Genomic DNA, 17,506 nt, shown 5'->3' on the forward strand with positions numbered 1-17,506 from the left:
GTGTGCCTGCCACAACACAGAATTAAAACCAACCAGAAAGTTTTTCTGAGCCACCATAAATACTCAAAGTCTGTCATTGTATTGCCTCTTCTTGTGTCAATCCATGAAATAATTTCTGTTTCTGAAAAGTTGACATTTCCTTGAAGTAGATCAAGATTTAGATCTAGCAGCTTTTTAAAGATCATCATTAGCATTGACTGATGAATTTAAAGAGAGAATCCTAAATAAGAAAATAACAAGTTGACACTGAAGAATGCTTGAAGAAACACTGCAAGAATAAACAAGAAAATAAAAATTGTTACCTTTGATTTTGTTTTTTGGGGGGGTGTTTCTTTGTCTTCCCAATATTTGTGAGAGTTTTCTTTTTTCCTTCCGCTTCTTAACTTGATCTGTCTTGACTTCCTGACTTTTTGGTTTGGACTTTTATCATAGGAGACTGCTTTTTTTTTTTTTCCTGGATCTGCCTCTGACGATGTCAGCTCTTGACCCCATCTGACCTCAGGTAGTTTTTTAGAGACTTCTAGGTGTTACTCTCTGTTGTTGTCTCCTCCAGTTGTTAATATGGTCACTCTGTACTCAACAGTCAGGCTTAGGCACCACAGGGTGTGGCAGAGTCCCTCATGTGGGTGGGGTTATTGTTTCCTCTCAAGTTGCTGCTTCTCAGGTGGCTGATATGCCTGTGAAACGTGGAAGCTGCTGAATGAGGGATGAGGATGCACCAGGGCCCTGCCGGCTACTCTCTCAGTTCTCTCCCAAAGCCTCCTTCCCAACTCTCTCCTTAGGAAGCTCCAACCCACTCTGTGCCTGCCTTTGCCCTAGCCCTGGGTAAGTGGGTGCCAATACAAATGTATGTGATGGCCCTTTAAATTGCTCTTTGTGTCTCCAGCTTCCCTTCTCTGGCAGAGAGCAACCCTGCCACTTTTCACAGCTGTTTGCTATCTGTGTATATTTGAGGTCTGGTTTTATGGGCTTAAAGTCACCCCCTATTGTTCAGACCCCTGTCTTCTCAGGGGTTTCCAATTGGTCTTTTAAATATCCCTCTGTCGCTGCTGCCCATGGGTACCCAGCCCACCTTCTTGAGTCTCTACTGCACTCCTTACCAGTTATGTTGTACTAGCCAATTCCTCTCTCCACCTGAGGTTTTAAGTCTCTTTTCTTACTATTGTTCAGTTGTTTTCCAGATGATTTCTCCACAATTTGTAACTCCCGATTGGTCCTTGGAGGAGATCAGTGTGACTTCCATTCACTACTCTGCCCTCTTGAAGTCTGCCTGTTTTAATTTTTGAACTGATTCAAAAGTGATAAATATATAAATATGTACATGCACTGTATTCACTCTCTGACTGCATCTTTTCTTGGCTTGTGGTAAACCATTCCAAGACTCTATTAGTCTTCAGGAAGTATTCTTGATAGATTCTGGGTCATGAAATTATTTTCAGCTCTCCCTGTTTTGCCACATTGAATGTGAGGTACTTGCAAGTGATTGGTTTTTGTTGTCATTGGGTCAGTGAGCCAGGAGGAATGATAACAAAGTCTCATTTTCAATGAATGTGTCAAAACTAGACTTACTTTTAAATGGTTTTCTATAAAAGTGGAAATTAGACGCTAAACCTAAGAAAATGTTGCCAAAGTAGAAAAGAAACTCAGGGCTGCTTAGATGTTTATTGTGCAATGGAGTCTTCTTGTAGTGGAGTACTCAGTAAGACAAAGAGGGTGCTGGACATGAAGTTGAAGGAGATAAACGTGCATAGTTGCAGAGGTATAGCTAACACATTCTGAGCTGCCTGGGGGAGGAGAGAAGTAACCTTTGTTGGGGAGTCAGACACTTCTCTCCAACAGTCATGAATATTTCACCATGTCTCAGCAAACAGTTCTACTGTGGAAGGACAAAGAATTTAATTTCACTGGAAAGGCTGCTTTTAAAATACATTTTGACAGGTTTCTAGAAAATTATTGATATATTGACTACTACTGCAGGCAGATGGCAACATTTGAGCTGCCAGAGTCATGCTCATTCTATATAAAAGGGGCATTTATATTAAAATGGAATTTTGTAAAAAAATGGAATTTTAGTGCACTCTTATAATTTTTGATAATCAATATCTATTTGAGTACCTACCTGTGCTTGCTGTTCTGAGGTCTATACCATGCTTCAAAGCTGAAATATTCTGCAGGGAGTTTATGTTTTAGAAATATCCCTGAATCAATAGTACCATGTTTGTTGTATAAGCAGAGCTTAAATATGTGGATGCATTTTCTCTTCTACCTACCAGAATCTTCTTTTTGGCTAAGAGGATGGAGCCTGGATTCTGGCAGCCTCAGTGGTCACTTAATTTTGTGACACTGGGCATGTTAACCTGTCTGGATCTCATGTGTGTCAGTTACCTCATCTGAAAAGGGAGGATGAGGCTATCTCATCGTAGCTTTTGTGAGGATTAAATAAGAGAATTCTCATAAAATGCCTAGCCTTGTTTCTGGCACGGAGCAAAAAATTGATAGAGAGTAAATATCAGTGTTATTAGTGCTATTATTCTGCATGACATGTCTCTTTTCGCAATAACTGCTTTTCACCTTCAAGGCCTTTGTGTGGCATATATCAGCAATGCAGATTTCTGCATAATAGAATACATCTGTTCCCTAAAAGGGCCTGGTTCTTGATTTATCTTCATGTTAAATCCATCATATTTTGGTATGCACAAATGGGTCCAATAAAAAGATTTATATGTGAATGATTCTATCATGTGTGAAGATGAAAGTTGTTTTATAGTTGTTGCCTAGGACCCACTCTGGGAAATTCCAGTGTACTTGATCTGGCATGTTGACATGTGGCCCAGGGCATCGGGATTTAAACTCTTTCCTGGATGATTCCCATGTGCAACCAAAATTGAGAACCATATTAGAGAAGGTTAATGATATTTAGAGATATTTTAAGAAATCATTGTTTTAAACTTCAGACAATATTAATTTGTGAATTAAGTCCATGTATTGACCAATTCGGTGCCTCTATCTCAAAAATCACTTTCGGATCTAGACAGGAAAGTCTTCAGAGGATATCTAATGAAATATATTTTATGCTAGTCTGTTATTAGAAAGAATTTAGGCCTCAATAATAATACATTTTTGTCATATTTTTGGAGTAAAGAGAAGTTGTGAAAGCTATATGTAAATATCTTTGGCATAAGCATGTCTTGTCATAGTATCTCAGACTTTTTGAAAGAACACTGGATTGGGATGTAGCCTCATAGGCTGGTACTTTTCTATGAGCCTCAGTTTTTCATTCTTAAATGGAAATAATAATCCCTGTCTTGCTAATTAACCAGGCATTGTTGAGGAGCACATGAATCAATGTGCAGTATGGCTTTGTGTGATGAAGGCACAGAATGATCAGGTTGCCAGTGAGTGCAGCCTATGAGCAAACAGTAGTAGTTTACAAAAGCCTTCCTATCCACTATCATATTTAACCTTTACACCAACTGCATGGAGAGGGGAGAGAAAGATTATTCCCATTTTACAAAAAGGAAACTGAGGCTTAGAAATGTAAAGTGATTTATAAATGACCAAGAAACTTGTAACTGAAAGAGTGAGTCCCAGCCCAGATCTCAATTTGGATACCATCACTTCCAGACATACCTCAAAATTCTTTAGAAACAACAAAACTTGTTTATTTGGTTAATGTGAGGTTAGGTTTTTAGAATTCCTAGATGCATTCAATTATCTTTGCAGGTTGAGTATTTGGTATTTGTTAAAGGTATTATAACATAATTTTGGCAGTTTAGTAGGCTAGTCCATTTGTTGAAGAGAGCGATTGTATACAGATGTCTCAGTGAGTCCTGTTGTTTAAATATGACTTACAGGTTCTGATCTTATAAACTCCTTTGAGGGCTTTGTTCACATGGCCAGATCCAAAGTTCTCATGTGTCTTCCCTATGTGTGTAAAACAATTATGACCTGTTTTTAGCTTTTTAAAAAGCTTTGAATTTAGCACTTCACCCTTAAGTGCTTATGGATATTTGCAGAAAAAAAATAAATATTTTACTGGGGGTGATTTTGAAGATATTGAATAACAGAGCTTCTCTTTTTTAACTATAAGATGGTATTCTGAGATGTGGTCAATGTTAAATTCAAAATGGTCTAGATATTGGAAAAAAAAGTACCACTTGGAACTCTAGAACGTGTATTGCAGTAAGTAAATATAGAAATTCCATAGAAGGCAGAAATTCAGTCAAGAGAACCACAAGAAGAGAGTTATAGCTTATATTTGTACTTTGTGTGAATAAAATATGTATTTTTATGTTTTTACAAATATATTAGCTGAAATGAAAGTATTTTAGTGCCAGCTGGCTTAAAAAACAGTGATATTGAATTATGTGCCTTCATGTGTATCATTACTACAGTAAATTTGTATTAGCAGTATTTTTAAACTTGTACTTAAAGTAGCAATGTTTTTAATCTTTACCCATCTACCTTTGTAAAATGACCTAATTAGCTAAATAACGATTATTAAACCATGATAAATACAAACTGAATAAATTTAAACTGGTTCCTACTCTCCCTCACTCAGCTTCTCCACAAAGATATAGTTAATTTTTACAATCCCTTTACAGTCTGTACATTTTGGTGTAAGGAAATTAATGGGTTTTCTATACTGGAATCCAAATTAAATTCCCAGAGTTTTTCCCTACTGGCAATTTTTAATAAAATATAATCCTAAGGAAAATTGACCAATGGAGTGCAAATGAAACAAATATTTAATTTTGAGTGTGATGGAAACCTGGGAGGCAGAAGTGACAAAGAATTGTGTATGAGGAGGATAACCCGTTTGGGAATTGGAAGACCTGGGATCCTGCCTCCTAGTTCTGTCATACCTGCCGTGAGACCCTTTATCTTTCTTAGCTTAGTTTTCTCATCTGTAAAATTAGGTTACAGAACTAGATGATTACTAAAATCTCTTCCTATTTCAACAGTCTCTGTTCTAAGAGACTATCCTGCATTGTCAGTCTGAGTGTGCTACCACTGTGAGCTAATGAAGATGGCATAACTGAACCTTCTCAATCTCAGTGAATCTACATGTCGCCTGGTTTTATCGTCCCGTAAATGCACTTGTGACTTATAATGATAAAAAATGGAGTTACCTCTGTATAAGATCAGATTTAAGGGAAAGGATAGGAAAGTATCTGAGTAACAAATATGGGAAGAAATTGCTTGAATATGAAGATGAAAGAGGCATGGGTCCATATCTTCCTTTGCCATTACCTTGATGAGGGCTTGGAACAGCTTCTCTCATCCCAAGAGGGCCTTACCTTCCTCCTGTGTTAATAAGAGAAATTTCTCTGTTATTGGAGATCAAGGAAACAAACATGTGGGTGAAATCAGACCTAATATAAAAGTCTCCTTCTACAGAGACTTCTTGTCATCACACCTTACATCGAAGTAGCAGAGTTTGGACATAACTTGTTCTATTGTGCTTCACTTTATTGTGCATTACAGCTATTGCATTTTTTTTTTTTGCAAATTGAAGGAAGGACACTCTACCAGAAAAAAAGATTATAACTCACTTTATAGAGATACTTTATAGGCACTTCTCCAAAGAGCACATACAGATGACCAATAAACATATGAAAAGATGCTCAACATCACTAATCATCAGAAAAATGCAAATTAAAACCACAATGAGATATCACCTCACAACTGTCAGAATGGCTACCATCAATAAATCAACAAACAACAAGTTCTGGCAAGGATATACAGAAAAAGGAACCCTTTTGCACTGCTGGTGGGAATGCAGACTGGTACAACCACTGTGGAAAGCAGTATGGAGATACCTCAAAAAATTGAAAATGGATCTGCCTTTTGACCCAACAATCCCACTTCTGGGAATATAGCAAAGAAACCCAAAATACTAATTCAAAAGAACATAAGTACTACTGTGTTCATCACAGCATTACTTACAATTGCCAAGATATGGAAGCAGCCCAAGTGTCCATCAGTAGCTGAGTGGATAAAACAACTATAGGGCATTTGCATGATGGAATATTACTTGGCCACACAAAAAAGAAGAAATAAAATTTTACTATTTACAACAGCATGGATCGATGTGGAGAACATTATGGTAAGTGAAATAAACCAGTCAGAGAAAAACAAATACCATATAATTTTACTCATATGTGCAATCTAATGAACAATCTGAACAAAAAGGAAATTGGGGACAGGACTGATAGTTGGATAGCAGAATAACAGCTATTGGTGAGGGAGGTTAGGGGGTAGAGGGATTAGCCAAAAAGGAAAAGGGATTCATGGACATGAATAACATTGTTTCCATTGCAGAGAGGAGTGGGGTATAAGGATGTTAAATGGTAATGAAAAAATACAATAAACATTTTTTAAAATAGATACTTTATTGCTGTAGTCTGGAACAAAACCCATAGTATATCTGAGGTATACCTGTAGTTAAATGGAGTTTGTGCTTCTTTCTGTCCTTTTCCTGTCAACTAGGGCATGTATCAGTCAAGCAGGGATTCCACAAAGATAAGTTATAGAGAGAAAAACCAAAGACCTTTGGTTAATTAGGAATAAATTGAGTTTTGATTGTTCAATGATTTTTATGTCACCATAATGTGACAGAGTTCATTATATCTGGGAGAAAAATATTGAAAGAACACCTTAACTTGCTAAGAGTTACGAGTCCTTGAGTTGAGCTTTTTGGTTCAACTTCCCAATTTGAAAGTGAATTTTCACACTGGTAGGACCAATTTATCCTCTTTTCATCAGTGTGAATAAACTAGAATTATTTAAACTAATAATATGATAATTAATTCAGATTTTTGGCTTGAGTATTTCTTCATGGGCTGTAGAGCCCTTTGTTTCTTTGGGAAACAAGCCTGGGAGTGTAAAGGTACATCTGATTATCAGGGGAAATACATATGCTTTCCTGTGGCCTCTGCAGGACTCACTGATTCAAACACAACCTGCCTGAATCATAAGAACTTTAAATTAGTAGATAAAAAGGTCCTCATAATTATAAACTGCCATAGATATAATGAGGCTAAATACATAGTTGTGGTTTTAATAAGCTGGTGCTTCAAATTAATAATTTCTGTTTCAATCAGAAATCAGTGATGTTCTTTCTATACACTGTGAAAGCCTCATGTACTTTATTCCTCATTATACCTCGCCCTGTGAAGCTTTCAATACAATGCCACACTGAGTGAAAAAGAAAAAAAAAATGGAGAGATTCAGCTGCCTTCTAAGAGCAGAACTTTCTGGAGATTAAATCATTCTCACCAGAGACATGAGAATTAACTATTCTTTGTTTTATGTGTTTTAAAATGTAAAGTCAGTTTTCTTGCAACAGATAACACCCACATGAATAACTAATCTGCTCTTCAGATTTTTGTCTGGAATTTGGTAGCTAACGGACTAATGCAAAATGCAGCTAAGCACCTCCAACAAATCAACCCCAGGTCAAAAGAATAGAAAGTGCCTTGACTGTTGGCCACTTGAAGGGTTGAAGAATGTTTTACTTTCTTCTCCTTCTTTTCCTTCAAGTGTTTAATTATGTCTATGTCTCAAAAGAGAAGAATAGTAATCTACAAAGCCAAGAGACCAAAGTACTTCAGTCATGGGAGAACCAAATGTGATCTATGGGCCTGTTATTCTGGGCTGTCAGGTGCACAAAATGAACAGATAGCTAGAAAACTGACATCTGCTCACATTTCTCAGAAGCAGGAGACTTTGGCTCTTATTTGTATGTTGAGAATCATTTTCTATGGAATTCAAACAAATTGTGTACTTCTCCTTTGCAACAAAGCCTCCTCCCACCCTGACTAAATATTTCTTTAACTTGTTCTCTCCACCTCCACTCCTGACATCCTATGTTTCTTAGGTTTTGACAAATTAATGATAGGTTTGTGTAACCCATAGCCAATGCATGGTGCTGAGGTCAAATCTTGTGCTCCACACTTTATGGACTGAAGATGTTACTATCCCTAGGTGATTCTATATTAGCCTCCAACACAAATACATTGAGACACATGACGACTGTTTGAGATTCTGAACCCAACTTGTGAATGGAATTGAGAGATGATGCTAGCAATCGTAATACCTGTGGATAACATTTGAGACTACAAATGGTAGAGTGGCTTTCAGTATCTGGACTTGGCATCTTTCTTGACCAGGCGGGGCCCAGATGTGGAGCCTGAGCTTTGGGTAGAGTTCTAGAGGTTCTTTGATTTTAGAGGCAGTGATAACATTTGTTGAGCACACACATGAATGGCCCAGTGAGCTCTCATCTATCTGGCGTTGTTTGTAATATGAAAGCATATTGTATATTTAAGCACCCTATAAATTGCCACTATTTGTAAAACGGAGAAATTAAATGTTGTTTATCCAGAAGATAATGCTATCAAAGTCACTTTGAATTTGTCATTTCAAGGATTCCTGTGGAGAAAGGTGGTTGATTAAGTGTAGTGGCATCTTACTCTTTATGTATATCAATATCTAGATCCGCCATGGGTATTTCATGCTCCTGGCCTCTTCTTTTGTAAATTAAAGTCATGATACTCACAAGAAAGCTAGGCTACCAGTGATGGGCATTATGATTTGGGCTGCATTCTAAACCTGTCAGCTGTACATTTATATCGGTGTAACTCTTGCATTTTCTTTAGCTATTATGTTCATTTGCATGTCAATTATCTAATTAAATCTTAACCTTAAAATATTAATGTGGGGAAGGAAAGCAACATTTTTCTGGCACCTGCTAAGCATTTTACATAAGTCATATAATTCAAATTTTTGCAACATATATATACTCACCTTAGGTAAGATTGCAATCAAAAGCAGGGTGGGAGGGACCCAAATGAACAATATAAATCCACTACTTTAAGGCTTAAAGATTATAGTTGAATATGCATGGTTTTACATGATGGAGAAAATATATATTTTTTAATAAGGAAGCATTTCACGCTCACCAGTGTGGCTCAGTTTGTTAGAGCATTGTCCCTCATGATAAAAGGTTACCAGTTGAATTCCCAGTCAGGGCATATGCCCAGGTTGTGGGTTCAGTCCCTGGTCAAGGCATGTGCAAGAACCAGCTGTTTGATGATTCTCCCTTACATTGGTATTTCTCTCCCTCTCTTTCTCCCTCCCATCCCCTTTCTCTCTCCCTTCCCCTTTATCTAAATAAATAAATACCCAAACAAACAAATAAATAAACAAATAAAATATTAAAAAAATAAAGCAGCATTTTGTTCTATAAAGTTCAAGGGCCCAGAATATATCTTAGACATTGTCTGAAAGCTTTTCTATTGGTCCTCCAATAAGAAAGCACAAAATGTGATGAGTCCCACAGAGATACATGTATTTATAAAACACTTGTGTGTTAAAGTTATTCAAGGCTTTTACACCTTTTTTTTATTTAAAAAAGTTTGTTGCTCAAGCCAGACCCCTTTCTTTGTCAAAAGCTTCACAAAAAATGCTTTCAGTCACCCAAGATAAAAATTATGCTCTTAATGCAGTATCAGTTTGATAGCCATGACTTGCATTATTTTCTTCTTATTAACAATGAGAGCTAAATGATTTACTTGACTAATTAATCTATTTGTCCTTTTGTCTTTCTCTTTTCATTTTAGTCACTATGAACAAGACTGTAGTGCACTTAAGAAAATGGAATGGGAGTGGAGGAATCAAGAAGTCCAACAAGAAGATGATCTCTTTTCTTCAGGCTTTGATCTTTTTGGGGAGCCCTACAAGGTAGTTGAATATGTATGTAATTTATCTTTCTGGAAAATGGTTGCCTGTTACATCTTCGAATGTACTAATCAACATCAGATCTATATTTAAAGCACCCAAATCATTTCCAGGAGAATATACTTTATAAATAAATTACATACATGCACTGTATTTAGGGCAATTGCAAGGTTATGAGGAAGTCTTCAGAGGCAGATTCCATCTTCTTTGATGAGCAAAATAATATTTGAAAAGGACTTGTCAGACTTCCTGTCTCCAAAGAGGTCTTTACTGCCTAGCACTTCCTACAGCAAGGAGTGCTCCCATGATACTTTCTCCCACTTTGATATCAGCAAGGCAGCCACTGAAGACTTTTCAGAATGTTAACGGATATGTCTATTTCTCCTCCCAGTAAGTGCCATTCTATGCAAGGCTGCTGCATTCCTTTTTCATTTTAGGATTTTAAGATCTGTTTTGCCTTTTGGTTAAAAATCAAGCTTTTGGAGATTGCTCCAATCACAGAGAGTAGTGTAGCTAGGTTTATTTTCTAGTGGTATTCCAGCTGGTGTGTAGCTGCAATAACAATCATACTTCTATGTTTAAGTATCGATTTTATTTTATTTTTTTAATTTTTTAAATATTATTTTATTTTTTCAAATACATTTGTCTCTGGCTACCCCCCACCACTTTCCCTTTCCTCCTCCCTCATTCCCTCCCCTTGGTTTTGTTCATGAGTCCTTGCTATATGTTCCTTGATTTTCCCCTTCCCTTCCTTTTCCCCACCCCCCTCCCTCCTTCCCTCTTGTCTCTGTTGGTTTCTTTTCCTTTCAGTGTTGCTGGTCTTATTTTCCTTGCATCTTTGTATTGTTGGTTAGGTTCTGCTTACACGTGAGATCATATGGAATTTGTGTTTCACCCCCTGGCTTATTTCACTTAGCATAATGCTCTCCAGTTCCATCCATGCTGTCACAAAGTTTAGTAGTTCTTTTTTTCCTTCTGCTGCGTAGTATTCCATTGTGTATATGTACCATTACTTTTTGATCCAATCATCTACTGATGGGCATTTAGGTTGCTTCGAACATTTGGCTATTGTCAATTCTGCTGCTATGAACATTGGGGTGCATAGGTTCTTTTGTATTGGTGTTTTGGTGTTCTTAGGGTACAGTCCCAGCAGGGGAATCACTGGATCAAAAGGCAGTTCCATTTTGAGCTTTTTGAGGAAATTCCACACTGCTTTCCACAGTGGCTGCACCACTCTGCATTCCCACCAACAGTGTACTAGGGTTCCCTTTTCTCCACAGCCTCGCCAGCACCTGTTGTTTGTTCATCTGTTTATGATGGCCATTACGACTGCTGTGAGGTGGTACCTCATGGTCGTTTTGATCTGCATTTCTCTGATGGCTAGTGATGCTGAACATCCTTTCAAATACCTCTGGGTCCTCTGTATCCTATCCTTAGAAAAGCGTCTGCTCATGTCCTTTGCCCATTTTTTGATTGAATCGTTTGTCTACTTGGATTGGAGTCGAGTGAGTTCTTTATATATCTTGGAGATCAAACCTCTATCTGATGTATCATTAGCAAATATATTTTCCTATACGGTTGGCTCCCTTTTAATTTTGCTGATGTTTTCTTTTGCCGTGCAGAAGCTTCTTATTTTGATGAGATCCCACTTGTTTATTCTTTCCTTTATGTCCCTTGTTTTAGGAGACATACCAGTGAAAAAATTTCTGCATGTGATATCTGAGAGTTTCCTGCCAATGTTCTCCTCTAGGACTTTGATGGTGTTGCGACTTCTATTTAAGTCTTTTATCCATCTTGAGTTTATTTTTGTGTATGGTGTCAGCTGATGATCCAATTTCAAATTTTTCCATGGAGCCGTCTAGCTCTCTCAACACCATTTTTTGAAGAGTCTATTATTGCTCCATTTTATGCTTATGCCCCCTTTGTCAAATATTAGATGCCCATAGAGACCTGGGCTTGTTTCTGGGCTTTCTATTCTGTTCCACTAGACTATGGGTCACTTCTAGTGCCAGTAGCAGATTGTTTTGAGTATAGTGGTTTTGTAGTAGAGTTTGATGTCCGGATTGTGATTCTTCCTACTTTGTGTTTCTTTCTCAAAATTCTTGAGTCTATTCTGCATCGTTCATGATTCCATATAAATTTTTGAAATGTCTGTTCTATTTCTGTGAAATACGTCATTGGTATATTAATAGGGATTGCGTTGAATCGATAAATTGCTTTGGGTAGTATGGACATTTTGATGATATTAATTTTTCTAATCCATGAGCACGGTATATGCTTCCATTTATTTGTGTCTTCCTTAAATTCTTTTTTGAATGTTGTATAGTTTTCTGCATACAGATCATTTACGTCTTTGGTTAAATTTACGCCTAGGTCCTGTATTTTTCTTCTTGCTATATCAAATGGTATTTTTTTTTCTGATTTCTTCTTCTTCTATTGCATTGCTAGTGTACATAAATGCCTTTGTTTTCTAAATTTTGACTTTGTATCCTGCTGTTTTGCCAAATTCACTTATTAGGTTGAGGAGTTTTTTGGTAGAGTCTACAGGGTTCTCTATGTACACTCTCATGTCATCTGCAAACAATGATAGCTTTCCTTCCTCCTTTCCTATTTGGATGCCGTTTATCTCTTTCTCTTCTCTGACTTCTATGGGTAAGACTTCCAATACGACGTTGAAAAGAAGCGGTGAGAGCGGACATCCATGTCGTGTTACTGATCTTAGGGGGAAACCTTTAAGTTTTTGCCCATTGAGTATGATATTAGCTGTAGGTTTTTCATATATGGCCTTTATTACATTGAGGAATGCCCCATTTATTCCCATTTTGCTGAGAGTTTTGATCATAAATGGGTGCTGTACCTTATCGAATGCTTTTTCTGCATCGATCGAGATGATCATGTGGTTTTTGTCTTTTCTTTTATTTATGTAATGTATCACGTTTATTGACTTGCGTATATTGAACCATTCTTGCAAGCCTGGGATGAATCTCACTTGATAATCTTTTTAATGTATTGCCGGCTGCGGTTTGCCAATATTTTGTTGAGGATTTTAGCATCTATGTTCATTAGCAAAATTGGGATGTAGTTTTCTTACTTTGAATGGTCGTTATCTGGTTTGGGGATCAGGGTGATACGGCCCTCATAGATAGAGTCTGTGAGTATTCCCTCTTCTTAGATTTTTTGGAATAGTCTGAGAAGGACAGGGGTTGGCTCTTCCTTAAATGTTTTGTAAAATTCTACTGTGAAATCCTCCAGCCCTGGGCTTTTATGTGCCAGGAGTTTCTTGATGACTGTTTCAATTTCCCCAGCTGTTATCGGTCTATTCAAGCTTTCTGTTTCTTCCTCCTTCAGTGTTGGAAGATTATACTTTTCTAGAAACTTGACCATTTCATCAAGTATTTCAAATTTCTTGGCATATAATTGTTCATAGTAGTTTCTGACAATCCTTTGTATTTCTGTGGTATCAGTTGTTATTTCTCCTCTTTCATTTCTGATATTATTAATTTGGGTCCTCTCCCTTTTATTCTTGATGAGTCTACTTAAAGGCTTGTCAATTCTATTTATCTTTTCAAAGAACCAGCTTCTGGATTGGTTGATCCTTTGAATTGTTCTTTTCGTCTCTATGTCATTCAGTTCTGCTCTAATCTTTACTATTTCCTTACTTCTCCTTGCTCTGGGATTTATTTGTTGCTGTTTCTCCAGTTATTGAAGTTGTAGTGTTAGGTCTTTTATCTGAAATGTTTCTATCTTTTTTAGGTAAGCCTGTATTGCTGTGAACTTCTCTCTCAGGACCGCCTTTGCTGTGTCCCATAGGTTTTGGACTGTTGTAGGTTCATTTTCATTTGTTTCCAGAATTTTTTTGAATTCTTCTCTTATCTCATTATAGACCCATTCATTGTTTAACAGTCTACTGTTCAGTCTCCATGACTTTGCAAGTTTTTAAGTTTCTTTTTGAGGTTGATTTCCAGTTTCAAGCCCTTGTGGTCTGAGAAAAAGTTTGGTATTATTTCAATTTTCCTGAATTTCCTGAGGCTTGCTTTGTGTCCTATCATGTGGTTTATCTTTGAAACACTGCCATGAGCATTTGGAAAGAATTTGTATTTTTCTTCTTTGGGATGTAAGGTACTATATATGTCAGTTAAGTCTCTTTGATTCAGTGTTTCATTCAGCACCACAATATGTTTATTAATGTTTTGTTTGGAAGATCTGTCCATTTTTGACAGTGGGGTGTTGAAATCCCCTAATATCACTGTGTTGCGGTCTATATCTTTTTTGAAGTCATTCAACAATTTCCTTATAAACTTGGGGGCTCCTATACTGGCACCATGTAAGTTTACAATGTTGATGTCTTCTTGATAGATTCTTCCTTTAAGTATTATAAAGTGCCCCTCTGGGTCTCTCTTTATGCCCTTTGTTTGGAAGTCTACTTTGTCTGATACAAGTATGGCAACCCCAGCCTTTTTCTCATGCCCATTTGCTTGGAATATTTTTCTACATCCCTTTACTTTCAATCTGTGTACGTCCCTTGCTCTGAGATGGGTCTCTTGTAGGCAGCATACGTGTGGGTCATGTTTTCTCATCCATTCAGCTACCCTGTGTGTTTTTATTGGGGCATTCAGTCCATTCACATTGAGAGATATTACTGATAGAACCTTACTCATCTTTTCTCTTTGTACCTGTGTTCCTCTTTCTCTCATTCTTTTCCTTCATCTGCTTAAACCAGTCCCCTTAGCATATCTTGGAGTCCTGGTTTGGTAGAGACGTATTCCTTTAAGCTTCTTTTGTCTGGGAAACTCCGTATTTCCCCTTCTATTTTAATTGAGAGCCTAGCTGGGTTGAGCAGCCTTGGCTGTAGCCCCTTGCTTTTCATGACTTGGAATATTTGTTGCCATTCCCTTCTGGCTTGTAGTGTTTCTGTTGAGAAGTCTGCTCCTAGGCGTATTGGGGCCCCCTTGTATGTTACTTTCTCCTTCTCCCTTGCTGCCTTGAGGATTCTCTCTTTGTCTTTGATAGCTGCCATTTTAACGATGATGTGTGTTGGAGTGGACCTCCTTGGGTCCCTCTTGAGTTGCGCCCTCTGTATCTCCTTGGTCCATGAGACCTTTTCTTTCCTCAAATTGGGGAAATTTTCCATCATTACTTTTCGAGGCAGTTTTTTATCTCTTTATTCTTTTCCTTCTGGTATCCCTATTATGCGAATATGTTTGCATTTCAGGTTGTCCTGCATTTCCCTACATGCCTCTTCATTCTTTTTGAGCCTTTTTTTCCATTTCTTGTTCTTTCTGGGAGCTTCTTTCTACCTTATCCTCCATCTCACTAATTCGATCCTCGTCTCCATCCAGCCTGCTTTGGATTCCTTCTACTGTGTTCTTCAATTCAGAAATGGTATTCTTCATAACCTCCTGTGTGTTCTTGATAGTTTCTATGTCCTTTTCCAGGATGATATAGTTTGCTGTAAGATCCTGATAGTTTCTCTGCAGCTTCTCATAGTTCTCTTTGAGCTGGCTGAGCTCATTGAGCTTCCTTAGAACCATTGTTTTGAATTCCATATCTGATAGTTCCCTTGCCTCTATTTCATTTAGCTCTCTCTGTGGGGAGTCCCCTTTTCCACTTATATGGGGAGAACTTCTTTTTCTTCCCATTTTTGTGAGAGTCTGTTAAGTATTTTTGTCCTTTACTTTTCCTTCTGGGCCTGCCTCTGATGATGTCGGTTGTTGACCCTATATGACCTTGGGTTTTTTGTTTGAGCCTGCCAGGAGTCTACTGTCTCTGTCTGACTCCTGCTTGGGGCAGCTCTGTGACCCCCTCTGTGAGGACTGGGCTATTTTTCGCTATTGCTCTGCACTCTCATTTTGGCTCCTTGAGTGTGCTCCAGATGCGGCAGGATCCCCAGCCTGCCTGTGGTTGCATGTGCTTTCCCCAGACTAGGGGGCTTATTTGCGAACTCTAGTACTCATCTGGCACCCCTGGCTGGCAAGATCCCTGGCACTGGTCAGTTTAGGGTCTTCTATTGTGTGTTTTCCCCACTTTTGGCTCTTTGGGTGCTTTCCTTGCCCTCGCTAAATGGGGACTACAGAAATGGGAGGAATTCAGCTCCAGGACTCTCCGGTTAATCCTGTCTCAGGTCTCTCTTCCATGGACTCTGGGCACCTCGGTATCCCCTTCAGCCGGGGAACTACTAATTTTGTTGGCTGCTCAAAAATCCCGGGCCGGGCGGGTCAATTTACTCCTGCCCTAGCCGCTCTGTGCACTCCCTCGCAGGGCATATCGGTGCCAATCTCTGTGAGGCCTTGCCGACCCATACAAGCATTCTTCAGCCTGCATGGGTCACACACACGCTCGCCAATCCTCACTGGTTACTCAGCGCACGTGTGCGCCCCTGCACTGGGTGTTTTTGGGGTGTCTATGTGTGCTTTTTGGCTTTTGGTTCTTTGGGGGTGTGGCCTCTTCCTGCTCATTGGAGACTACAGTAAGGAGAGGGCGTCGGGTTCCCGGTTCCTCCTCCAGCTCTTTCCCCAATGACACCGTCTCCAGTCTCTCCTCAGGGGCCTCTGGGCAGTTCTGTGACCCCTTTGGCCAAGGATCCACCCCCTGTGCTGCCTGCATTTCAATCGCAGGCATTCTGGTTCATGTGCGCCCCGCTTCTGCCTCTTTGGGGTCGTGCCTTTCCAGCCCACAAGGGAGACAACAGAACGGGGAAGGAGTCGGTGCTCCCTGGTTCCTCCTCCTGTTCTTTCTCCAACGCCTCCGTCTCTAGTCTCTCCTCAAGGCTCTCCCAGCCAGTCTGTACTCAGTCCTCCAGCTCATATGCACAAGCTGTGTGGAGCGCACAAAAGGCAGGTTATTTGATTCCCTTATGCCTGAGGGAGATGGTAGCTGCAGAGTGGCAGGTGCGTTATCACCCGGGCTCCACCAACTGCTGTGTCAGTTCTCTTCACAATTTTTCCTCACCAGTCTTTTCCCAGGCACCAGCCCACCCTGCTCCCGCCTCTACCCAGAGATCAAAGAGGGTGGCTTCCACTGCAACTTTTGCATTGGCCCTTAAAATGTCTCTTTGCCTCCCCAGCCACCTGTCTCTGGCAGAGAGTGCCCCTAAGCTTTTTGGGGCTGCGTTTTGTCTGTATGTTCTTGGTTTTAGCTGCTGTAGTTTAGGGGTCCCTGTTTATGATTCAGACCCCATTCTTCTCGGGGGAAGCTAACTGGCCATTTCAATGTCCCTCTGGTGCTAGTGCCCGGGGGTACCCAGCCCACCCTCTCAAGCCTCCACCACCCTTCTCACCTGTTGGGATGTGTGAAATTCGAATCCACTGTCCGCGGCTCCAAGGCTCCTCTCCCACTATGGTTCCATTGTTTTCCAGGTAATTACTCCACTATTTGGTCTCAATTCTTGTTTCATCTTGGGAGGAGGTCAACTTGACTCCCATTCATTCCTCTGCCATCTTCTCTCCTCTCTAATTATTGATTTTATAATGACTAGCTCTGAACTTTCTATTTGGGGTGGCAGTTGGGGAGAGATTCTTTTCAAACTGCTGGAAGCTGATTGCTTTTTATTGAAATTTCACAACAGTGTAATTTTCTGTAATAAACAAAAATGATGTAAGATGTAAAATAAAAATAGAGACTATATTTATGTGTTCTGATTTTAGAAGAGCACCATTTAGGGAACAGTGACTTCTTGAAAAGGAAACTTCTTAATAAGGACTGCATGAGCACAAATACCACCATGAGATACAGAGTATGTTGTTTAGATTGATATCTAGTGAAA

General features: G+C 39.1%; 1 protein-coding gene across 1 annotated transcript in view; it reads left to right on the forward strand.

Annotated features, from left to right (window-relative positions):
- Window positions 1-5,067: 5,067 nt before the first annotated feature.
- The window catches only part of AFF2 (ALF transcription elongation factor 2), a 640,196-nt gene continuing 627,757 nt past the window's right edge, over window positions 5,068-17,506 (forward strand). The window contains exons 1-2 of the mRNA XM_054587889.1: window positions 5,068-5,090; window positions 9,627-9,747. Of these exons, the coding sequence (XP_054443864.1) occupies window positions 5,068-5,090; window positions 9,627-9,747 (144 nt within the window). The remainder of the gene's footprint in view (window positions 5,091-9,626; window positions 9,748-17,506) is intronic.

Source organism: Pteronotus mesoamericanus, unplaced genomic scaffold (assembly GCF_021234165.1).
Source record: "Pteronotus mesoamericanus isolate MK-2021 breed Mesoamerican mustached bat unplaced genomic scaffold, CSHL_Meso_final scaffold_12, whole genome shotgun sequence".
Classification (NCBI taxonomy): Eukaryota; Metazoa; Chordata; class Mammalia; order Chiroptera; family Mormoopidae; genus Pteronotus; species Pteronotus mesoamericanus.